The 17,138-nt window shown below is 35.2% G+C and overlaps 1 protein-coding gene and 1 long non-coding RNA gene across 3 annotated transcripts in view; one reads left to right on the top strand and one right to left on the bottom strand.

The window, feature by feature from the left end:
- The first annotated feature begins 10,484 nt into the window (after window positions 1–10,484).
- On the top strand, window positions 10,485–11,864 carry LOC128093605 (uncharacterized). Its single transcript, XR_008212625.1, has 2 exons — window positions 10,485–10,736; window positions 11,337–11,864. It is a non-coding gene; the product is annotated as an uncharacterized LOC128093605 (long non-coding RNA).
- Window positions 11,865–15,072: 3,208 nt separating this feature from the next.
- LOC120422631 (protein fem-1 homolog B) overlaps window positions 15,073–17,138 on the bottom strand; it is a 30,228-nt gene continuing 28,162 nt past the window's right edge. For both annotated transcript variants that reach the window (XM_039586129.2, XM_052711049.1), the window contains exons 4-6: window positions 15,977–16,079; window positions 15,758–15,899; window positions 15,073–15,678 (exon numbers count right to left, since the gene is read on the bottom strand). In XM_039586129.2, coding sequence (XP_039442063.1) covers window positions 15,521–15,678; window positions 15,758–15,899; window positions 15,977–16,079 — 403 coding nt within the window. In that variant the 3' untranslated portion in view covers window positions 15,073–15,520. The remainder of the gene's footprint in view (window positions 15,679–15,757; window positions 15,900–15,976; window positions 16,080–17,138) is intronic.

The raw sequence follows: 17,138 nt of genomic DNA, 5'->3' as shown, positions 1-17,138 counted from the left end.
AAAGTTGGTGAAATTCAAAAGGCCGAATTACTCGAAAGGCAGTATTCTCACAGGGTCAAATCCCAAAAAGGCCGAATCTCATGAGGCAAACCGCGCCCGAAAAGGCGGAAACGTTGCGTTTCCGCCTTTTCGGGCGCGTTTTGCTTTTATTATTTTTATAAACCATAGTTATGTAACAAAAATTTGTTTCAAAATAAAGAAGGCATAACTTTCTAGCAATGCTATCTATCTATTTATTTATTTGCCGCAAAAAATCAATTCCAATAATTTTAATTCATTTAAGTACTTGGTAGCGAATGATCAAATTTCAGTTATTTATCGTCACCCTAATTCAATAAACAACAAGATTGAAACACTTTTGAAACGCTTTAATTCATTCTACTCTACTCACTTTAATGCATGGTAACAATATGATCGCAAAAGATAAACAGATTGTACTCATTATGTACTTATTTCGCTTGAAATTACAAAAAAGAACACAGTTTGTTAGTTTACACATCATATTCAATTAAAATCGTGAAAATATGAACAAAATTCTGAATTCCACAATCATTCTGCCTATCGAGACATTCGGCCTTTTGGAACGTTTTGCCTTCTGAGCAAAAGACAAAATTCGGCCTTTTGAATTTCGGCCTTCCGAGATTCTGCCTTTTGAGTTTCGGCCTTTTGAGGCAATCCCGATTTTGCTCATATTTGGGCCAGAGTCCTAAAATAGCTCAAGGAACAATAATCAGCTTTTGAGGCGGTGATTTGAGAAAAAGTCCCATATTCTGGGCACCCTAATACTAAGTAATCGAAAAGAATTTTAAAGCATTAAAATTTGTATTCGGCATATATCAGAATTAATTTTACTTTTTAGGGAAAATTGTTTAAATTTTAGTTCGCAGATACGCAAAATGCCTAGCGCATTAAATATTTTCTTTTTTATTATTTGAACATAAAAAAAAACTTGGTATAATATTTAGGTATACAGCAATTCACCATAAAAACGGCATGATTCGAAAAAAAAAGTTCTCGGATCGGACTCAAAATTTTCTTAGGGTTTCTTGGCCGAGATAATTAGACCCGTATTTTATTGTTTAGCCATTAGGGTGAACCACACCGTGTAGGGTTGTCCGAAAAATGGCTATTTTCGTCGATTTTTGCAAAAAACCTAATTTTCAACAAAAAAATCATAACTCCCGTCATTTCAACCGATTTTATCTGTCATGGACGCAAATGAAAGATAAATAATTAGAAAATGGAGGGTTGTTTGGGTGAGACTTAAAAAAATCATTTTTTCCTGTTTCCTTTTCTTTCATCCGCTGTATCTCAGCAAATAGTTGTCCAATCTTCAATGTTTTATTAGATGTATTATAGGAAGTTTTCTAAACTTTTCGAAAAAATATTTTCAGGAATAGACAATCATACACTGAAATAACAAAAAAAGTACCAAATTCCTAAATTCTAGGAATTTTGCCACCTTTTCTTATTTGGTGATTGGGTTTGTTGGATTAATTAATAAGAAAAGTGTAGACACTATTATTTTTTTCAATTCGGTTTTATTGGTAAATTATCAATATACAATAAGTTCTTTTGGAATACATAACAGACACTATTATAAAAAATCAAAATCCGATATTTTTCGGAAAAAATTAACTTTGAATGGATATATTTTGAAAACGGTGCACGTAATCAAAAAAATGTAAAGTACGATTGCAAACTCGATTTTACATAAAAAATGAGGTCAACATTTTTGAAGTACAGCCCAGACTCGATTATCCGAAGTACTGAGTACCGTAAACCGGGGTGACTTTTGATAGGATTTTAATTTGTTTTTGGAATATTTTCCAACAGGTAAGGGTTTTCTCAACATTTTTTCTTTTAAAACATGTACTGGGGTAGGCCAAACAAAGTTCATGCACTTTTTTGGAAAAAAGTTTTTTCAATAGTGTTTAGAAAAATAGTTACACGGCGTGTTTTCTAGAACAAACTTTTCAGGTAAAAATAGTCATCGCTACTTTCAAATGTGTCTTATAGGAAATTTTCTCAGCTGTCCAATGCTTCAAAGAGCGAAATGTTTCATCGGGAAATTTCTGAGATATCTCTATTTTAAGTTTTTTGTTTTAAATTCCTTTACTATTTATTGGAAATTTTACACTACCGGTTCAGAAAACTTATCAAACGATGTGTTTCATGAGTCATTTACTCATCAAAATGTGCAAAATAAGACAATAAACTACTTTGTAGAAGGTTGCAAACCGCTAAACATTTTATCCCGAAATTAAAATATATTTTTACAAGAACTATTAGATTATTACATATTTTTTGTTATGGTTTGGGTTTTTTTTGTGTACAAATGTCACGTGTCTGCTCTGATTTAGCTTGTTCAACCGAAACTTTCGCAGGTTTGTGATTGTTAATGAGCTTTAATGAATTTTTTTTTTATTTTCTTAAGCAAACATTAACCAGGAACATAAATCAAATTAAAATCAAATTATTCGCTCTACAGCATTGCCTTGGCGTTCTCGATTGCGAGATTCCTAGGTGTTCGAAGTTCGAAGGCTTGATTGTTGATGCAATTGCAATCCTCTTTTTACACCTTAGCTTCCATTCACCCCAAGATTAGAACTGACGACCTTTGGATTGTTAGTCCAACTGCCTACCAGCGACTCCACCGAGGTAGGACCCAGGAAGACGACTCCTACACCTGGACTGAGCTATCGACCTAACCCTCCAGGTTAGACCGGGGCCAACATTTACTTCCCTGTCCGACGGAAGGCGTGATCAGGCAAATCTCGTCTCGAAAAATGCCACCGGGACCGTCAGGGATCGAACCCAGGCCGACTGAGTTAGAGGCAACCACGCTTACCCCTACACCACGGTCCCGGCTAGGGACATAAATACAAATATGATTTAAAATCGGAAATGTACAACATACTACTGTTGCAAGCTTCAAAAATCATATTTTCATTAGTATAAAATAAAGATAAAATTTTATAAAATGTTTACTGTTGAAAATGCACTTAAAAGTAGCAATAAAACTCGAGTCTTTCAACTCAGAATGCTGAAAACACTGTCACAAACTTTGTTATTTGTTTGAACAAAAATTAAATATTATTTTAACAAAAAAAAAATCAAACAGAAACTTCCTCTACAAACTATTTGAACAAAAATCAAGGTATTGTATGAAATATTCTTAAAAAAGATGGGATTTATAAAACTTCTAAAATGTTGCTAATTCTTTGATTGTTTAATACAAAAAAAACTAAAACAATCATTTCATACTAATGAATAGTATTTCTCCTAAAGCTTGCAACAGTAGTTTGCAGTTCAATTTCGAGTATTAAACATGTTTTGTATTCATGCAGATGGTTGATGTTTGGTTAAGGAAATATGATATTTATTCATAAAAATCTAGTAATACCCTATCAATCACAAACCTGCCAAAGTTTCGGTTGAACAAGCTAAATCAGAGCAGACCGGTGTTATTTATACACAACAATTATGTAATAATCTATTTGTTCTTGTAAAATCATATTTTAATACGGTTTTATGATTTTTATTTGAATATGAATAAATCCCATATCTTCAAAAATTCGGCTAAAACTTCATTTTTTTAATGTTTAGCGGATTGCAACCTTCTACAAAGTTGTTTCTTGTCTAATTTTGCACATTTTGATGAGTAAATGACACATGAAACACATCATTTGACAAGTTTCCTGGACTTATATTTAAAAGTTTCCAATAAATGATTAAGGATTTTAAAACAAAAAGCTTAAAATAGAGATATCTCAGAAATTTCCCGATGAAACATTTCGCTCTTAGAAGCATTGGAAAGCTGAGAAAATTTCCTACAAGACACATTTGAAAGTAGCGATGACTATTTTTTCTCCTTAAGGTTGCCCAGAAAACACGCCGTGAGTTACGTAAAAATTCTTAGTTTAAATTCCGGGGTGACTTTGATAGTCATAGTTTTTCTTGTAAAAATCCTATTTAAGATGTTCAAACTTTATTTGTACGTTAAATGTACCATAACAAAAGTAGATGATAAAGTTTTTAAGAAAAAAAAATCAATGTTTATATTTAGTTAACTAAGTTTATAAGCTTTTTAAATTTTAAATTTTAGGTAAAATTGTTAAAAGTCGGAATTTTGCCTGAAATTTGTTAAAACTAGTTTTGTTTATAACTTATCGATTTATATTGCATTTTATACTGAATTCGAAGCACGAATCACAAGTTGAAATTTGTTCAACTGAAATTGCCTATAAATTTGAAGTTTTTTTAATTGTGTTTAAAAAACACATATTATTTATTATTTACAATCTTATTTAACCTTCTCCTAGTGGAAAATTGTCCAAGGAATCCGAAAATGCAATCCGTTTTCCGATTCAAATTCATGTTCATTTAGAAAACCATGACACTTTGAGAAGTTTAAAATAATGACTTTTGCGGAAAAATCGCAAACCTATCAAAGTCACCCCGGCTATCAAAGTCACCCCGTTTTACGGTATCCGAAGGTTTGTATGGGACCATCCACGAACCACGTGGACACTTTTTTGGAAATCTCAACCCCCAAAAAAAATTATTTTTTTTTGTGTTTTTTGGACAAATAAGACAACGAAAAAAAACTTTTTTTTTGTGATTCAATTATCCGAAGTTTCAATTATCCGAAGAAAAATTTTGTCAAGGCCTTCGGATAATCGAGTCTAGAACTGTACCAGATTTTTTTTTTCAACGCAACAGCTTAAACAGATATGAAAAAAATAAACAAACAAACAAAGCTGGAAATACACAACTGCAAATGAGTAAGTTACACCATCCACCCTAAGCTTCAAAATGGTAATAGTTCCAACTCCGCGGCAACAAGTACACTTTGTTGATGACGATTTAGCATGATGCTATGAATACAGATTAGTACATAAACACGCACGTCGCTGTGGTAGTACGGCTACTAGTAACCGATTAGTACGAAGCGAACCCAAAAAGCCAGGAGAATAAGCGCGAGCATTTTCTTCTCCTCGACCGCTCGCGCTCTCGCTCATTTTCCTTTCTCATTTCAATGGTCATCACACCACAACCACCGACGCAGCATGTGGTTTTCCACCGTTGGTGACAAGTCTTATCAGCTGCACCGATCTGAGAATGAGGACTCTTTTCTGTATAAGCATACATGTAGGATGTAGGTATGTTGTTCTATTTTAGCCGTCAAAGCCAAGTGAGAACCATCCAAAACAAACCGAAAGCTGGTGGCGATTGAGGTTTCAACCCAAAGTCATTCTTTTGTCGTCGTCGAATCGATTGTCGAGCTGCGAACATGTGCCACCACTTTGTGTGTTGCATTGTGGAAGGGACAATAGCCAGAGGGTTTCTTTCTTTCAAATTTAGGGTGGATAGTTTTAGCACAGATAAAAAATATTATAAGCTTAATCGTTCATTAAAATTTTATTTTATTGCTTATTTTTATGAACAAAAAAGTAAGGTTTTTTTTAAAGATTTTTGCCGTTAAAATTTATTCAAAACATTTTAGATATTCAGAAACTGTACATTCATTAGAAACTTTTAAATTGAAGTGCAATGACGCGATCCAGCAAATATACTGCTCTTATCAGTGCTTGTACCACTACAGCAGAAATCAACAATTTCAAGTGCGCAAACAAAAACTTCGCATCTTTCTATTCGGCAAATACAAACACACCCATTACACAACAGTTTCGAAAAACTGCATCATTTCAAGGCACAACCGTCTCTTGTGAGTGTGCGTCCTGATAAGGAAAGTGCCGACATGTGCAGCAGCCTCTCGATTTTGTTGATTAGATTGCATTTTGTTTTGGCCAGTTCACGTGATAGTGTCTGACATATTCAGATTTTAACGTCTTTAAGTATAATCTGAGCGCCTAATTGGAAACAACAAATTTTAAAACTTCTATAAAAATACGAAAAATATAGACCAAGATTAAAATTTTGACAATTCAAGCATAAATCTTTGTTGAAATAAATCTTGAAAATAGAAAGGAGCAATCCTCTACGAAATCGGCCGATTGCGACCATTTATATTTTTTGTATTCTTTGATTTGGCTCAAACTTTGTGGTGGCCTTCCCTATCACCAAAGAAGCCATTTAGTGTCAATTTTGGCAGCTGTTCATACAAAAATATTTGAAAATCTGTAACTTTTCATGGAATTTTTTGATTGATTTGGTGTCTTCGGCAAAGTTATAGGTATTGAGGAATATACAGAAAAAATAGGTACACGGAAAAAATTGTGATTTTTTAACTAACCTTTTTTCACATAAATTCAGTTTCCAAAAATCCGTATTTTTATATTTTTGAAATTTTATTATATGTTTTAGGGCAGGGGTGACCAAAGTATGGCCCGCGGGCCAAACGTGGCCCACGAGGTGATTTTTTTTGGCCCGCGGACCCGTTTTGAAAGATCATGTAAAAGGGCCCGTTGACCACTTGTAAAGTGATTTTATACTTTTTCGAAATTAATTTTGAAAAAAAAAATATGATAACTTTTTTTATTTTCATTTTTTGTTGAAAAAAACCAATGTTTTATTAATATTTTTATCCCCATTTTACGACACAAATATTTTGTTCAAAAATTTAAATAATTAAAACAATTTTACACATTTCAATGTGAGTGAAACAGTGAATATAGAGGATCCCGTGGCGCGGTGGTTAGCGGCTTCGGCAGCCGATCCCTCATGTGTGCTAAGGGGCCCGGGTTCGATTCCCGCCCATCTCCTCTGGGTGTTCTGTGTTTGTCCCGTTAATTAGTAAATTCAGTCTGAAAAGACGGTGTGATGTCTATTATTAATATCGTCTAAACTTTGGAATGTTTATAAAACGTTCAAATTTGATTTAGGTAGAAATCTGCAATAATTTCTAAAAATATCTAAGGCTACCAACTGTACGGATTTTTTCCTTAACGTACGGATTTTTGACCCTCTTCGCGGATTTTTAACAGGCCGGAATTTGTGTACGGAATTTTTTGCATAATACGGATTTATACGGAATTTTAACAACTTTTTAAAAACATTTTTATTTAACTGTCAGAACGATTTTAAAGAGATACCTTGTATTATAGTTTTTCGGGGTTTCCTCAGTTCAAAGTTGGTTATCAACAATTGTTTTTTTCTATTCCTTACAAAACATATTTATTCAATAAAAGATCCAGAAGCTTTGTAAAGCTTGTGAAAACCTATGAACATTTGAATAAAAAAGTCTAGAGTTTTTATAAGACCTATAAACTATTTTTTTAACATGTTTAAAGAACCTTTTCAAAAAAAAAAAAACTCTAAAAATGTTTTCGTAAAAACACTTCGAACGATATTATTCGTAAAAACAGACTTGTGATTTCGTAAACTTTTAAACGTTTAAAATAGAAGAACATAAAAATGTGATTCAGCAAATCACGGTTTATTTTGTGAATATTTTTATACGTGCAACGTACTTATGACTACTCTGATAGCAAAGTGAAATTTGAAAGTTGCAAAATCGACATAGTTTTATATTTTTATTTCCCAAGTTCCAAATTTATCGAATAAATTTCTTGGCAGTTTTTGTTAAACCATGGTGTCATATCGGCAAAATGAACGGATTTTTGCTCAGCAAGAGTTTGTAGCCTTAAGTATTCCATATTAATTTGAAAGTCTTGATGATCCTTTTTATGAACTGACCTTCAAACCTAGTTTTCACTTGGAAATCTTTCTCGATATTCGAACTAATGACAGTTGGATAACGAATCGGATTGATTACCATCTGATTCAGGCAGACAAAATGTTAAATTGGGGAAAAAAGGCTGTTGCAAATATTTTACAATGCTTTTTGTCGACCAACCCACCCTTCCCCCCTCTATGAAAAATTCGCTTAAAATAACAGGGGCAAAAACTATTTCTTCAAAATATTTTAAAATATCAATGATTTTTTGAAGTAAAATTAGCTGAATTCAATTATAATGCATTCCTCTGCGTTTAGAATCATTTTGAGCATGTTCAAAATTAAATAGAATTTTAGTAAATTTTCAATTAACAGTAAGACAATAAGTATTTTTTCGATAATAATGTTTTTTTTTTTACAATTGAGTAGTGCGGTGCCTGTGGGAACGCGCAGTCCTGTTTTTTCGTGTTATTTTCCGTCTCTTTTGTGTCGCTGTTCGAGTGCATGGGGTGATTGGTCATTATAATTAAATAATAGCATCATTAGTGTGGTGCTTTTCGGGACGCGCAGTTCTGTTTTTTTACCTTCTTCTTTTTTCATTGTTTTTTTTTACTCGCGTTCGTTGGCCGATGAGTTTTTTTTTTTGTGTTGTTCTCTTTTTATAGTTTTCTATAAAAACGAACCTATTTTTTTGAGACTAGCAAGTCGTTTTGCTGGATTAAGTCCTTTCCATATCATCGATGATCGGAAGGCACGTCGTCGAATATGTTTTAAGGCTTATGATATAAAATCATTTTACTAAATGAAGCCCTTCCTACATCACCGTTGATCGGAAGGCACGCCGACGGAGAATTTCTGGAGAATCGCGGTCGAATTAATACTATATTTAAATTCCTAGATAGCTTTCTTTCCGCAGCCGGCTGCCTAAGATTTTTAAAATTTCAACCGATAAACAAATTGCTTATGGTCGCATCACCTACCACAGTGAATCCTGACCTCATACCCATCTTACTAACCCCTCAAAACTCATGTGATACTTTGTCGGAGACGCAGCTGATTTAGCGGTCCCATCACTCAAGTATCGGACTAACATTCCCATCCACTTCCCCGTATCTTACCACTACTGGTCGTGGCTGGCGTCGGTATTGATCAGCATGATAGGGACCTTTGAATATTGCGAAGGGGTGATGATTGGTTCCTACTTTTCATCTGTGGTCCACGGAGCAATGTTTGAGGGTCCTGGTCAATAACGAAGTAGCAGCTACGGGTAGACACCAATGCTATGCTATGCTATGATAAAATGTTTTTTTTTACAATTCAACTTGACGAGTGTTTAAAACATATTCTAACATTTTTCTCATTAAAATGTTGAAATTCTGAATCTCAACGATTTTTCTTTAGTTGCACCTAATTCATAGATAAAATTACGCCGTTACTTGAATTGTTCAGATTTTATGTAATATGAAAAAAACTTTAAAATTTTAATGAAAACACAATTACATTCAACTTTTTTTTTGTGATATGTTTAAAAAAATAAAATCAACAATACTGATTAAAAACTGTCCTTTTGTGTTTTCAACTGATGGATGTGTTTGTCTTTTAAATCAAAATAACGTATTATTTTTGATAACCTATTTTATGAATTTGGCCCGCAAACTCATTTAAGCATCAAATTTGGCCCAGCCTCCAAAAACTTTGTGCACCCCTGTAGTAGGGGACAAAACCCCGCATCTTTTGAAAAAGAAATGTCTTTGTAATGCACTTGTGTTTCCATTGAATTTTTTGAAGCTTTGAAACATTATTTGGAAATGGTGACATAAACTTTTATGTAAGGGCGTAATTTTATATTTTAATAAAAGGCAACTTTTTATGATAAATTGTTGCAAATGGATTTTTCTACAATTATCTCTCCGATTTCAATAAGTTTTGGTCTGCATGAATAAGATGGTAGTAACTAAGATATGCAATCTAAATGTCATTGTCATGAGATCAAATCTTGAGGTGGGAGTTTTTTAAGTGCCCACTTTTTTAAGGCCCAGTCCATAAGAAAATGTCAAATTTGAATGATTCATAATTCAATTCAAAATATAATTCATGAATATTTTACAAAATTTACTATTTTGAATCACATTCTCACAACTTGTGAAATTGTTTCGATGAGATGGATTTTTGAACAAAATATTTCGGAAACGCGGATAAATCATAAGTTTTATAAAAAGAATTGTTATATAAGTTTCATATGTTTTATAAAATCATTTTACAGGTGGTTCATTTATTATTTTTTTCAGAGCATTTTATTAAAGTTGGTTCCAAAAAGTTGAGAAAAGTACTTTCGCTTGAATTTCGGGAATTCTCTGGCAATTTACAAAAAAAAAATTTCACGGGAATTCCCGAGATTTTTTTCCTGGGACGGAAAATCTGACGCTCCAGGTAAGATAGATATTACATGTTTTTCATATTTTTGCCTTGAAGCGACAATTTTTTCTGATGTTCGGCAAATTAAAATCAATTGTTGTTCAAGGCATGGAAGTGGAAGCACTGCAAGAATATAAAAATATTAATTAAAAGCCATGCTTACAACAACCAAAAAGTGTTATAAAATTCATTATACAGCAGTACAGTTGCCTTGCAATGATCAGTTTTCTACGAAATCTACTTCAACTTGTTTCCGAATACATTTTTCACTAATTTAAATTTAAACGTATACAACTCAAAGTCTTCTTAGGTAACACCGTTCCTGAGACAAAAGAAACGATTCAAATCGGCCTAAAAAATTCCGCGCAATAAAATGACAAGCAATTCAAGTAACGTGATAAGCGTTCAAACAATTCTCCAAGTAGAAGACATCAAACAAGCGGTCTTGTTTGTTATCAATTATTTAAACTGTCGTCATTGGATGAGAGGTACCGTTGAAAATTAGTCTTATCATTTGAAAAGTTTCGAATAAATGAAAAAGTATAAGTTATTTTTAATTGTGTTAATTACTATTTACGACGTGGACAAGGAAAAAGGAAAAAAATGCACCTTAAATCCAAGCATAACTTTTTTTCAACACAAAAATGTACCAGATACCATCGAACCGGAAACGCTCAAGGTGCATGATATACGCGTACTAATATTACAAATTAGTGAATTAACTGCCCACTAACAAAACGCTCCGGTCACACGCAATCAAGATTTCCCACGAAAGGAAAGCCCATTTGATAAAAATGAGGCCACGTGGTGACCACCACAACAATCCGGTGAAATTTATTGGTAACCCTGGCCATCTCAAGTATCTTTTATGAAATTTTATCTTCTTGTGATAAACAATTTTCCAAATGAAACCAAATGAAAAAAAAAATATAAAAATAAGAGATAGGGGAACAGCATCTAATTCCAGCGTGCCTCTAATGTTGCCATATCAGCTCTTTGAAATTCAATAACAGCTCATTAAAAGCGTTTTCTACTGAAACCGAGTATTAAATAGGTCAATAAGAAGTGAGCAAGCAAGTTTCTATCAAAAGTTTTGCAAAATTAGTTAATTAAATAGTGAAAATCAGCAAATTGGATGGAGTTAGGAGCGAGTGCTTAACCTGCCAAACATACGAGAATTTCCCCTATTAGGTTTTTTGTTAAATAACAACTGCTAAAATTGTTGACCACACTTTTAATTAATAACTAAACTAAAATTTTAAAATTTGTTCGCTTAAAGGTTATCCAGCGTGGACAAGTTCAAAACGAGCAGCCAGAGCAATAACATCGCCAGCAGCTGATTCGATTCCTGACGACCACCGCGCCAGGGCATGGTCCCCATTAATGCCGGCTGACCGCGGTGTTCCAGTTGGGCACAATCCATTATTCATCGAGGGGTGGGTTCGGGAAATGGCCGCGGCAGGGAACAATTCCAAACACACATCAGGGTGAAATCAAGAAGAGCAGAAGAGAAAAAAGTGCGCGCCAGGAAGAACTTTTATGCATTTTATCGACCAATAGCAGCAGCGACCACCTGGACGGATGGTAAACAATCGATGGCCGGAGCTTTTTATGAGGAATGCTTTTTTTGTTATTCTGTTGAGTTGGATTATTTACATTCGGACAGGACGACCCTGACGAGGCCTTTATCGGGCATGGCGCCATTTTTTCTAATGGAAAATTTTTCAAGACCAAAAGGTAAAACCTTCAAAACGAAAAAATCCTAACAAAGTTACGTAAAATCCATAAATCAGCATTGCTAACATTATTGTTGAGTACAATTTTATTGTGCCCTAGACGAAACAACCCGAAACCACCACTTCCATGTTATGTCCGCCACACGATAGTGTGTTGACAGTGATGATGATCATCGGACAAATAAGCAAACAGGACCTGGCACTTGGGTGATTTATTGTCAACAAAGCTTTAATTATGTCCACGCTGCTGTCACCACACTTTTCACATAGAAGAGGAGGAGGGGTCCGATGGTGGAGATGCATTGTGGAATGATAGGTTCGATGGATGCGCCACATGGTTTATTGCGTGGGTTTTAATTATCACAGTTAATTTCAAATATTTTAAAAATATGTTCTGTCAACAAATAATTTTGAGTTGGTTTGCAATAGGACTAAACTTATGCTTGCTGGCTGCAGATGATAACCCTTGAAAATTTAAAAAAAGTAAAGGTGAGATCATTCCATTTCCATTGATGTCTTTGTCTTTGGGAGAGTCCAATTTTGTCTCCATCCGCATTGACTATTTCTTATTTCTGATTTTCTGTTCATCTTTTGCTCTACCTGAAGGGTCTCGTGGCGCAGTGGTTAGCGGCTTCGGCTGCAGATCCCTAAGTTGCTATGGGGTGCGGGTTCGATTCCCGCCTTATCCTCCTGGCTTTCTATCATATGGGGAAGTAAAACGTCGGTCCATTTGCGTAAAAGAGGTTTTGAGTGACTCACCACACATAACCTTCGGACGCCTAGAAATGAGCTGAAACTTGCAACAGAGACCACAAAAGACCCGGGAGTCGTTAAAGTGGATTGCTTTGCTTTGCTTTTGCTCTTCCTACCATCTGTCTCTTTTATGTTCTAGTGAGGGGATCATCGATCCATCTGTATTGACATACTATCTTTTCATTTTTGTTCTTGTTTTTCTTCATATTTATCATGGTTTTTTTCACACTTACTACCAAGTTGCACTGTTAATTTGATTTGGTTATCCGCGGTGGATTTTCTTGAAATAATGCGAACTGTCAAAAATCCACCAAAGCATCTACCGGTGAATACTTTTCTACCACAGTTTTTTGTGTGGTCAATGTGGTAGATGCTTTGGTGGATTTTTGACAGTTCGAATTATTTCAAGAAAATCCACCGCGGTTAACCAAAATCAAATTAACAATACAACTCCAGTCTTTGTGAGGGGAAACTGAGCTCGATTTCCTCTCCATCCGCATTGAACTTTTCTCAGTAGATATAATCTAAGCTGGGGATCGGAAAGGGAGCATCAGGCCAATGGACAGTATGCTGTGATGGCGGAGACTGAGTTAATGATACAGTTTGGTTCAAAATTCAATCCGGCTGAAACTTTTATGGTGCTTTCGGTATGTCCAAAGAAGCCATTTTGCATAAATGCCACATATGCATTTTCATCGATTTCGAGTTATTGATGCAGTTTGGTTCAAAATTGTGTGCTCTTTCAAAAAAGCCTATAACATCCAATATTTAGTTCTAGAAATCAGGAGGAAATCCAGTTTTTTCGCGAAAACTTAACAAGTAGCCTTATGTATGGGACATACTTCAAATGCGTTTTTCTCAGCTTGCTGTTTTTTGCATATGGGACATTTATGTGAACATGGGCAGTACACTGAAAAAAAGTTATGCACGGTAAAAAAATTGTGATTTTTAGTTTAACTTTTTGTCACTAAAACTAAATATGCAAAAAAAAACACTTTTTCTATTTTTTTATTTTTTATATGTTTTAGGGGCTTGATGCCCCTTTTCAGAAATTTCAACTTTTCAGAAATTTCCAGGTTGTGCAAAAAATCTTTGACCGTGTTATGAATTTTTGAATCTATACTGATTTAAAAAAAAATCAAAATATCATTTTTCGATGTAAAATCAAATTTGCAATCAAAAAGTACGTAGTGTAAGTAGTGAAATTTTGATAAAGTTATTAGGTTTTTTTTGAAAATAGTCGCAGTTTTTCTTTTTTTAAATAGTGCACATGTTTGCCCACCTTTGAAAAAAATATTTTTGAAAAGCTGAGAAAATTTTCTAATTGCTTTTTTTCAACTTTGTTGATACGACCCTTAATTGCTGAGATATTGCCATGCAAAGATTTAAAAACAGAAAATTGATGTTTTATAAGTCTCACTCAAACAACCCACTATTTTCGATATCTCAGCAACTAATGGACCGATTTACAATTTTAAAATATGAAACAGTCGTGAAATTTTCCGATCTTTTCGAAAACACTTTTTTCACTTTTTTGTTTAAATCAAGACTTACATTTAAAAAGGGCGTAATATTGCATGTATTGTATTGATATATAGTATTGAATGTCGTGCAGTTCAGACACACTTCGCACACTTTTTTAGCCAGGTTTTGCGTAACACCAGACAAATCTGGCGAAAATAGGGCGTAATTACTGCCCAGTCAGTTCAATTCTAGATTAAATTTTCAAATCAACCTATCCCTCATGGGTTTCCTATGCAGATAGGGCCTTTTGAAAATTTAATCGAGAATTCTAATTCTGAATCTAATTAGATTCCGTTTCAGAATTCAAATTGAGATGACTGGGTCTGGCAAAAAAAATCATTCGGTTCAATCGGTTGAATCGTGCACGACCGGTTTGTTGCATATTCGCTAGAATCAGGGTAGAAATCTTGGGCAAATCTGGGGAAAATTCTGCCAGATGAACGCCAGAATTTCGCCCCCCATTTCCGACCGGGGTTTAACAGAGGCAGCCCCGGTTCCGTGTTCGAACTGGTTGTTGCATTTGAAACGGAAATCGTATACAATTCGAATCGAATTCGTGTTCAAATTCAAATTATACTGACAGGGAGCCAAAGCAAAAAAGTATTTGAATTTAAAATAGTTGATATTGTCATCATTTAATTCCGTAGGATTTTTTTTTTGCTTTCATAATTCGAGGCTTTGGATAGTCGATAATCGAGACTGTACGAATAAACCCGTACAAAAATCAAGCCTGATAAAAAATCCGCAAAACTCAATACCTTCACACAGCACCGCGCCAAATCCATTGTCATCTTGGTCAGTCCTACAGTTTCCCGGGAAAGCTACTCTCGTCCATTATTTTCATTAGCTCTTCGCGATCGACTGAGTACTACGCGGCTTTCAAGTCGAAGAATAGGAGGTGGTTGGGGACTTGGTACTCGCGAGGACGATCTTTCCATGACGAATCAGAACAATGACAAGTTTTTTAGGAGGCCTTTCGGATCAAGAAAACAACACTCAGTTAGATACAATTTGTTCGATATATTTTGTTTCCACAATTAAAAAATAATATCTTTTATATACCACAGCAAAATTGCAAGTAAGTAAGTAATCTCATGGCATCATCGTTAGGTTGCTTCACCCCTTCTAACGAAAACTTATCCTTCTCCGCCAATCAAAATGTTGTCTAGCAATAAAAACAAGCTTCATGAAGAAGGGACAAACTTTTGCTTCAAAGAGTGTCCTTCTCCTTCCCTTCATTCCTTCGGGTAAAAATCACATTTGTCGTTACGTTACGGTGTTGTTGTTTAAAAGTTGTGTAAATATTAAACTGCTCCACCACTTTCTGTTGCTGCTATAAAATGAGTTTGTCATCACTATCGTTCTCGATCCACCACCACCATTTCCTGGAAGACCTGGCAATTCCAACTTTAAATTTTCCGCCTGACCCCGGACGAGAGGCGGAGGTCAGTCAGTACTTTTCCGAGCAGTGCAGCTGCACGAACGCCTCCAGCTGGCGCGGGATTCCGCCCTTGTAGGGCACACGGTGCAACGCTATGCAGCGCGCGGCCAAGCATTTGAGATTCACGGCGCGTGCCTCGTAGCCACGGATAAAGTTGCCCACCGAATCTAGACGCGCGGGTGCGAGAGGTAATCGAAAAGTTAATTAAAATTTGTTCGGATCGGAATGAAAAGGGTAGAAACCTACTTTGAACACAAACTTGGGACGCCTTCAGACCTTCGCTGTTGACCGCATCGAGGTGGATTCCGGCGTCGATGAAGAGTTCGGTCAGCTCTTTGACCACCGCCTTGACGTCATCGTCCGACATGCGAATGGCGATCGTTTGCAGCTGAGGTATGAATAGAATATGGTTTTTTGAGAATGAGGATTAGGCTTAACGGCAGTCAGAATATTGAATGTCCTTACTGTTGAGCAAAGCGTATGCAGCGGGGTGTTCCGGTCAACGTCCACCACAGAAATTGGTGCGCCACATCTCAGCAGTAGTTTGACGGTGTCGATGCAGGGAAATCTGTGTAAATTTGAAACATATGTAATTTACTGCTACTTTTTAATTGCACATAATCCCACTTTTAAAAAGTAATTCGTAGATGTAGATTTTGTCCCTCGGCACTTTTACGTTTTGTACTGATCGGTGGTCCAAAAATTAAAAAAAAAATAAAAATAAAAAGGTAAAACAAAGTCTTTATTTGATTCAAAATGCATAAATAAGCGTTGTGAGCAATTGTTCGAGACTTCCGAAACCGATTAATTTATGACTTTTTGGCCCAAAAACCGTATCCAATGTTGAGGTTGATTTGATAATTTTGAAAACATATTCATTTTAAAGATTTAAATGTTTCACGATAATCTCATCTTGTAACATTAAAATTTAATGCATATTTGCTGAGTTACCGTCTCGTAAAAAAATTACGTTATATTTAGGTGGCCGTAACATGAAAACGGTGCACGACATCAACAGTTATGTGAAGAACTTTTTGACAGAATTTTTTTTCTACATCTAAACATGAAGTAAAAAAAAAGCCAACCTTTTTCATAAATCATGAAAAATTGCCAATTCTACCAAAGCGACGTCATCGTGCTACCTTGCCGCACCCGCCATTTCGACGTTCCGAGAAAAACGCGTTTTAATGTTTGACCTTGAATAAACAAAAACGGAAACACGCAATGTAAACAATAACAAACACGTTTTGTTTGGCTGACCATTCTGTGCATTGTCCTGAAGTTTGGTTGAATTTGGTTGCTGAAGTCCCGAGTTATAATTACAAATGTTTACGGTAGTCTTACTTGTACGTGAACGTGCGTCAAACGCGTTCTGACCTGAAATTCCTTTGGCCACTTGTCGTACTTACATCAATTTTCAGGGAGTGACAAGATAGCACGAAATGATTGAAACTACTTTCATATGAAAAGTGACAAATATTTTCGGAGCCTTTTTGGTTTTCATTGAATATCTCAAGATTGATATCGAATTTTGGGGATCTGTGAAGGTCAAAAGATGAGGCATTGTGAGCTGCACAAAAAGGCGTTCTTAACTCAATTTGGCCCAAAATGCGCGAACGACAAGCTA

Source organism: Culex pipiens, chromosome 3 (assembly GCF_016801865.2).
Source record: "Culex pipiens pallens isolate TS chromosome 3, TS_CPP_V2, whole genome shotgun sequence".
Taxonomy (NCBI): Eukaryota; Metazoa; Arthropoda; class Insecta; order Diptera; family Culicidae; genus Culex; species Culex pipiens.
Note: the sequence above shows the minus strand (reverse complement) of the source record. Positions and strands in the feature narration are given on the sequence as shown.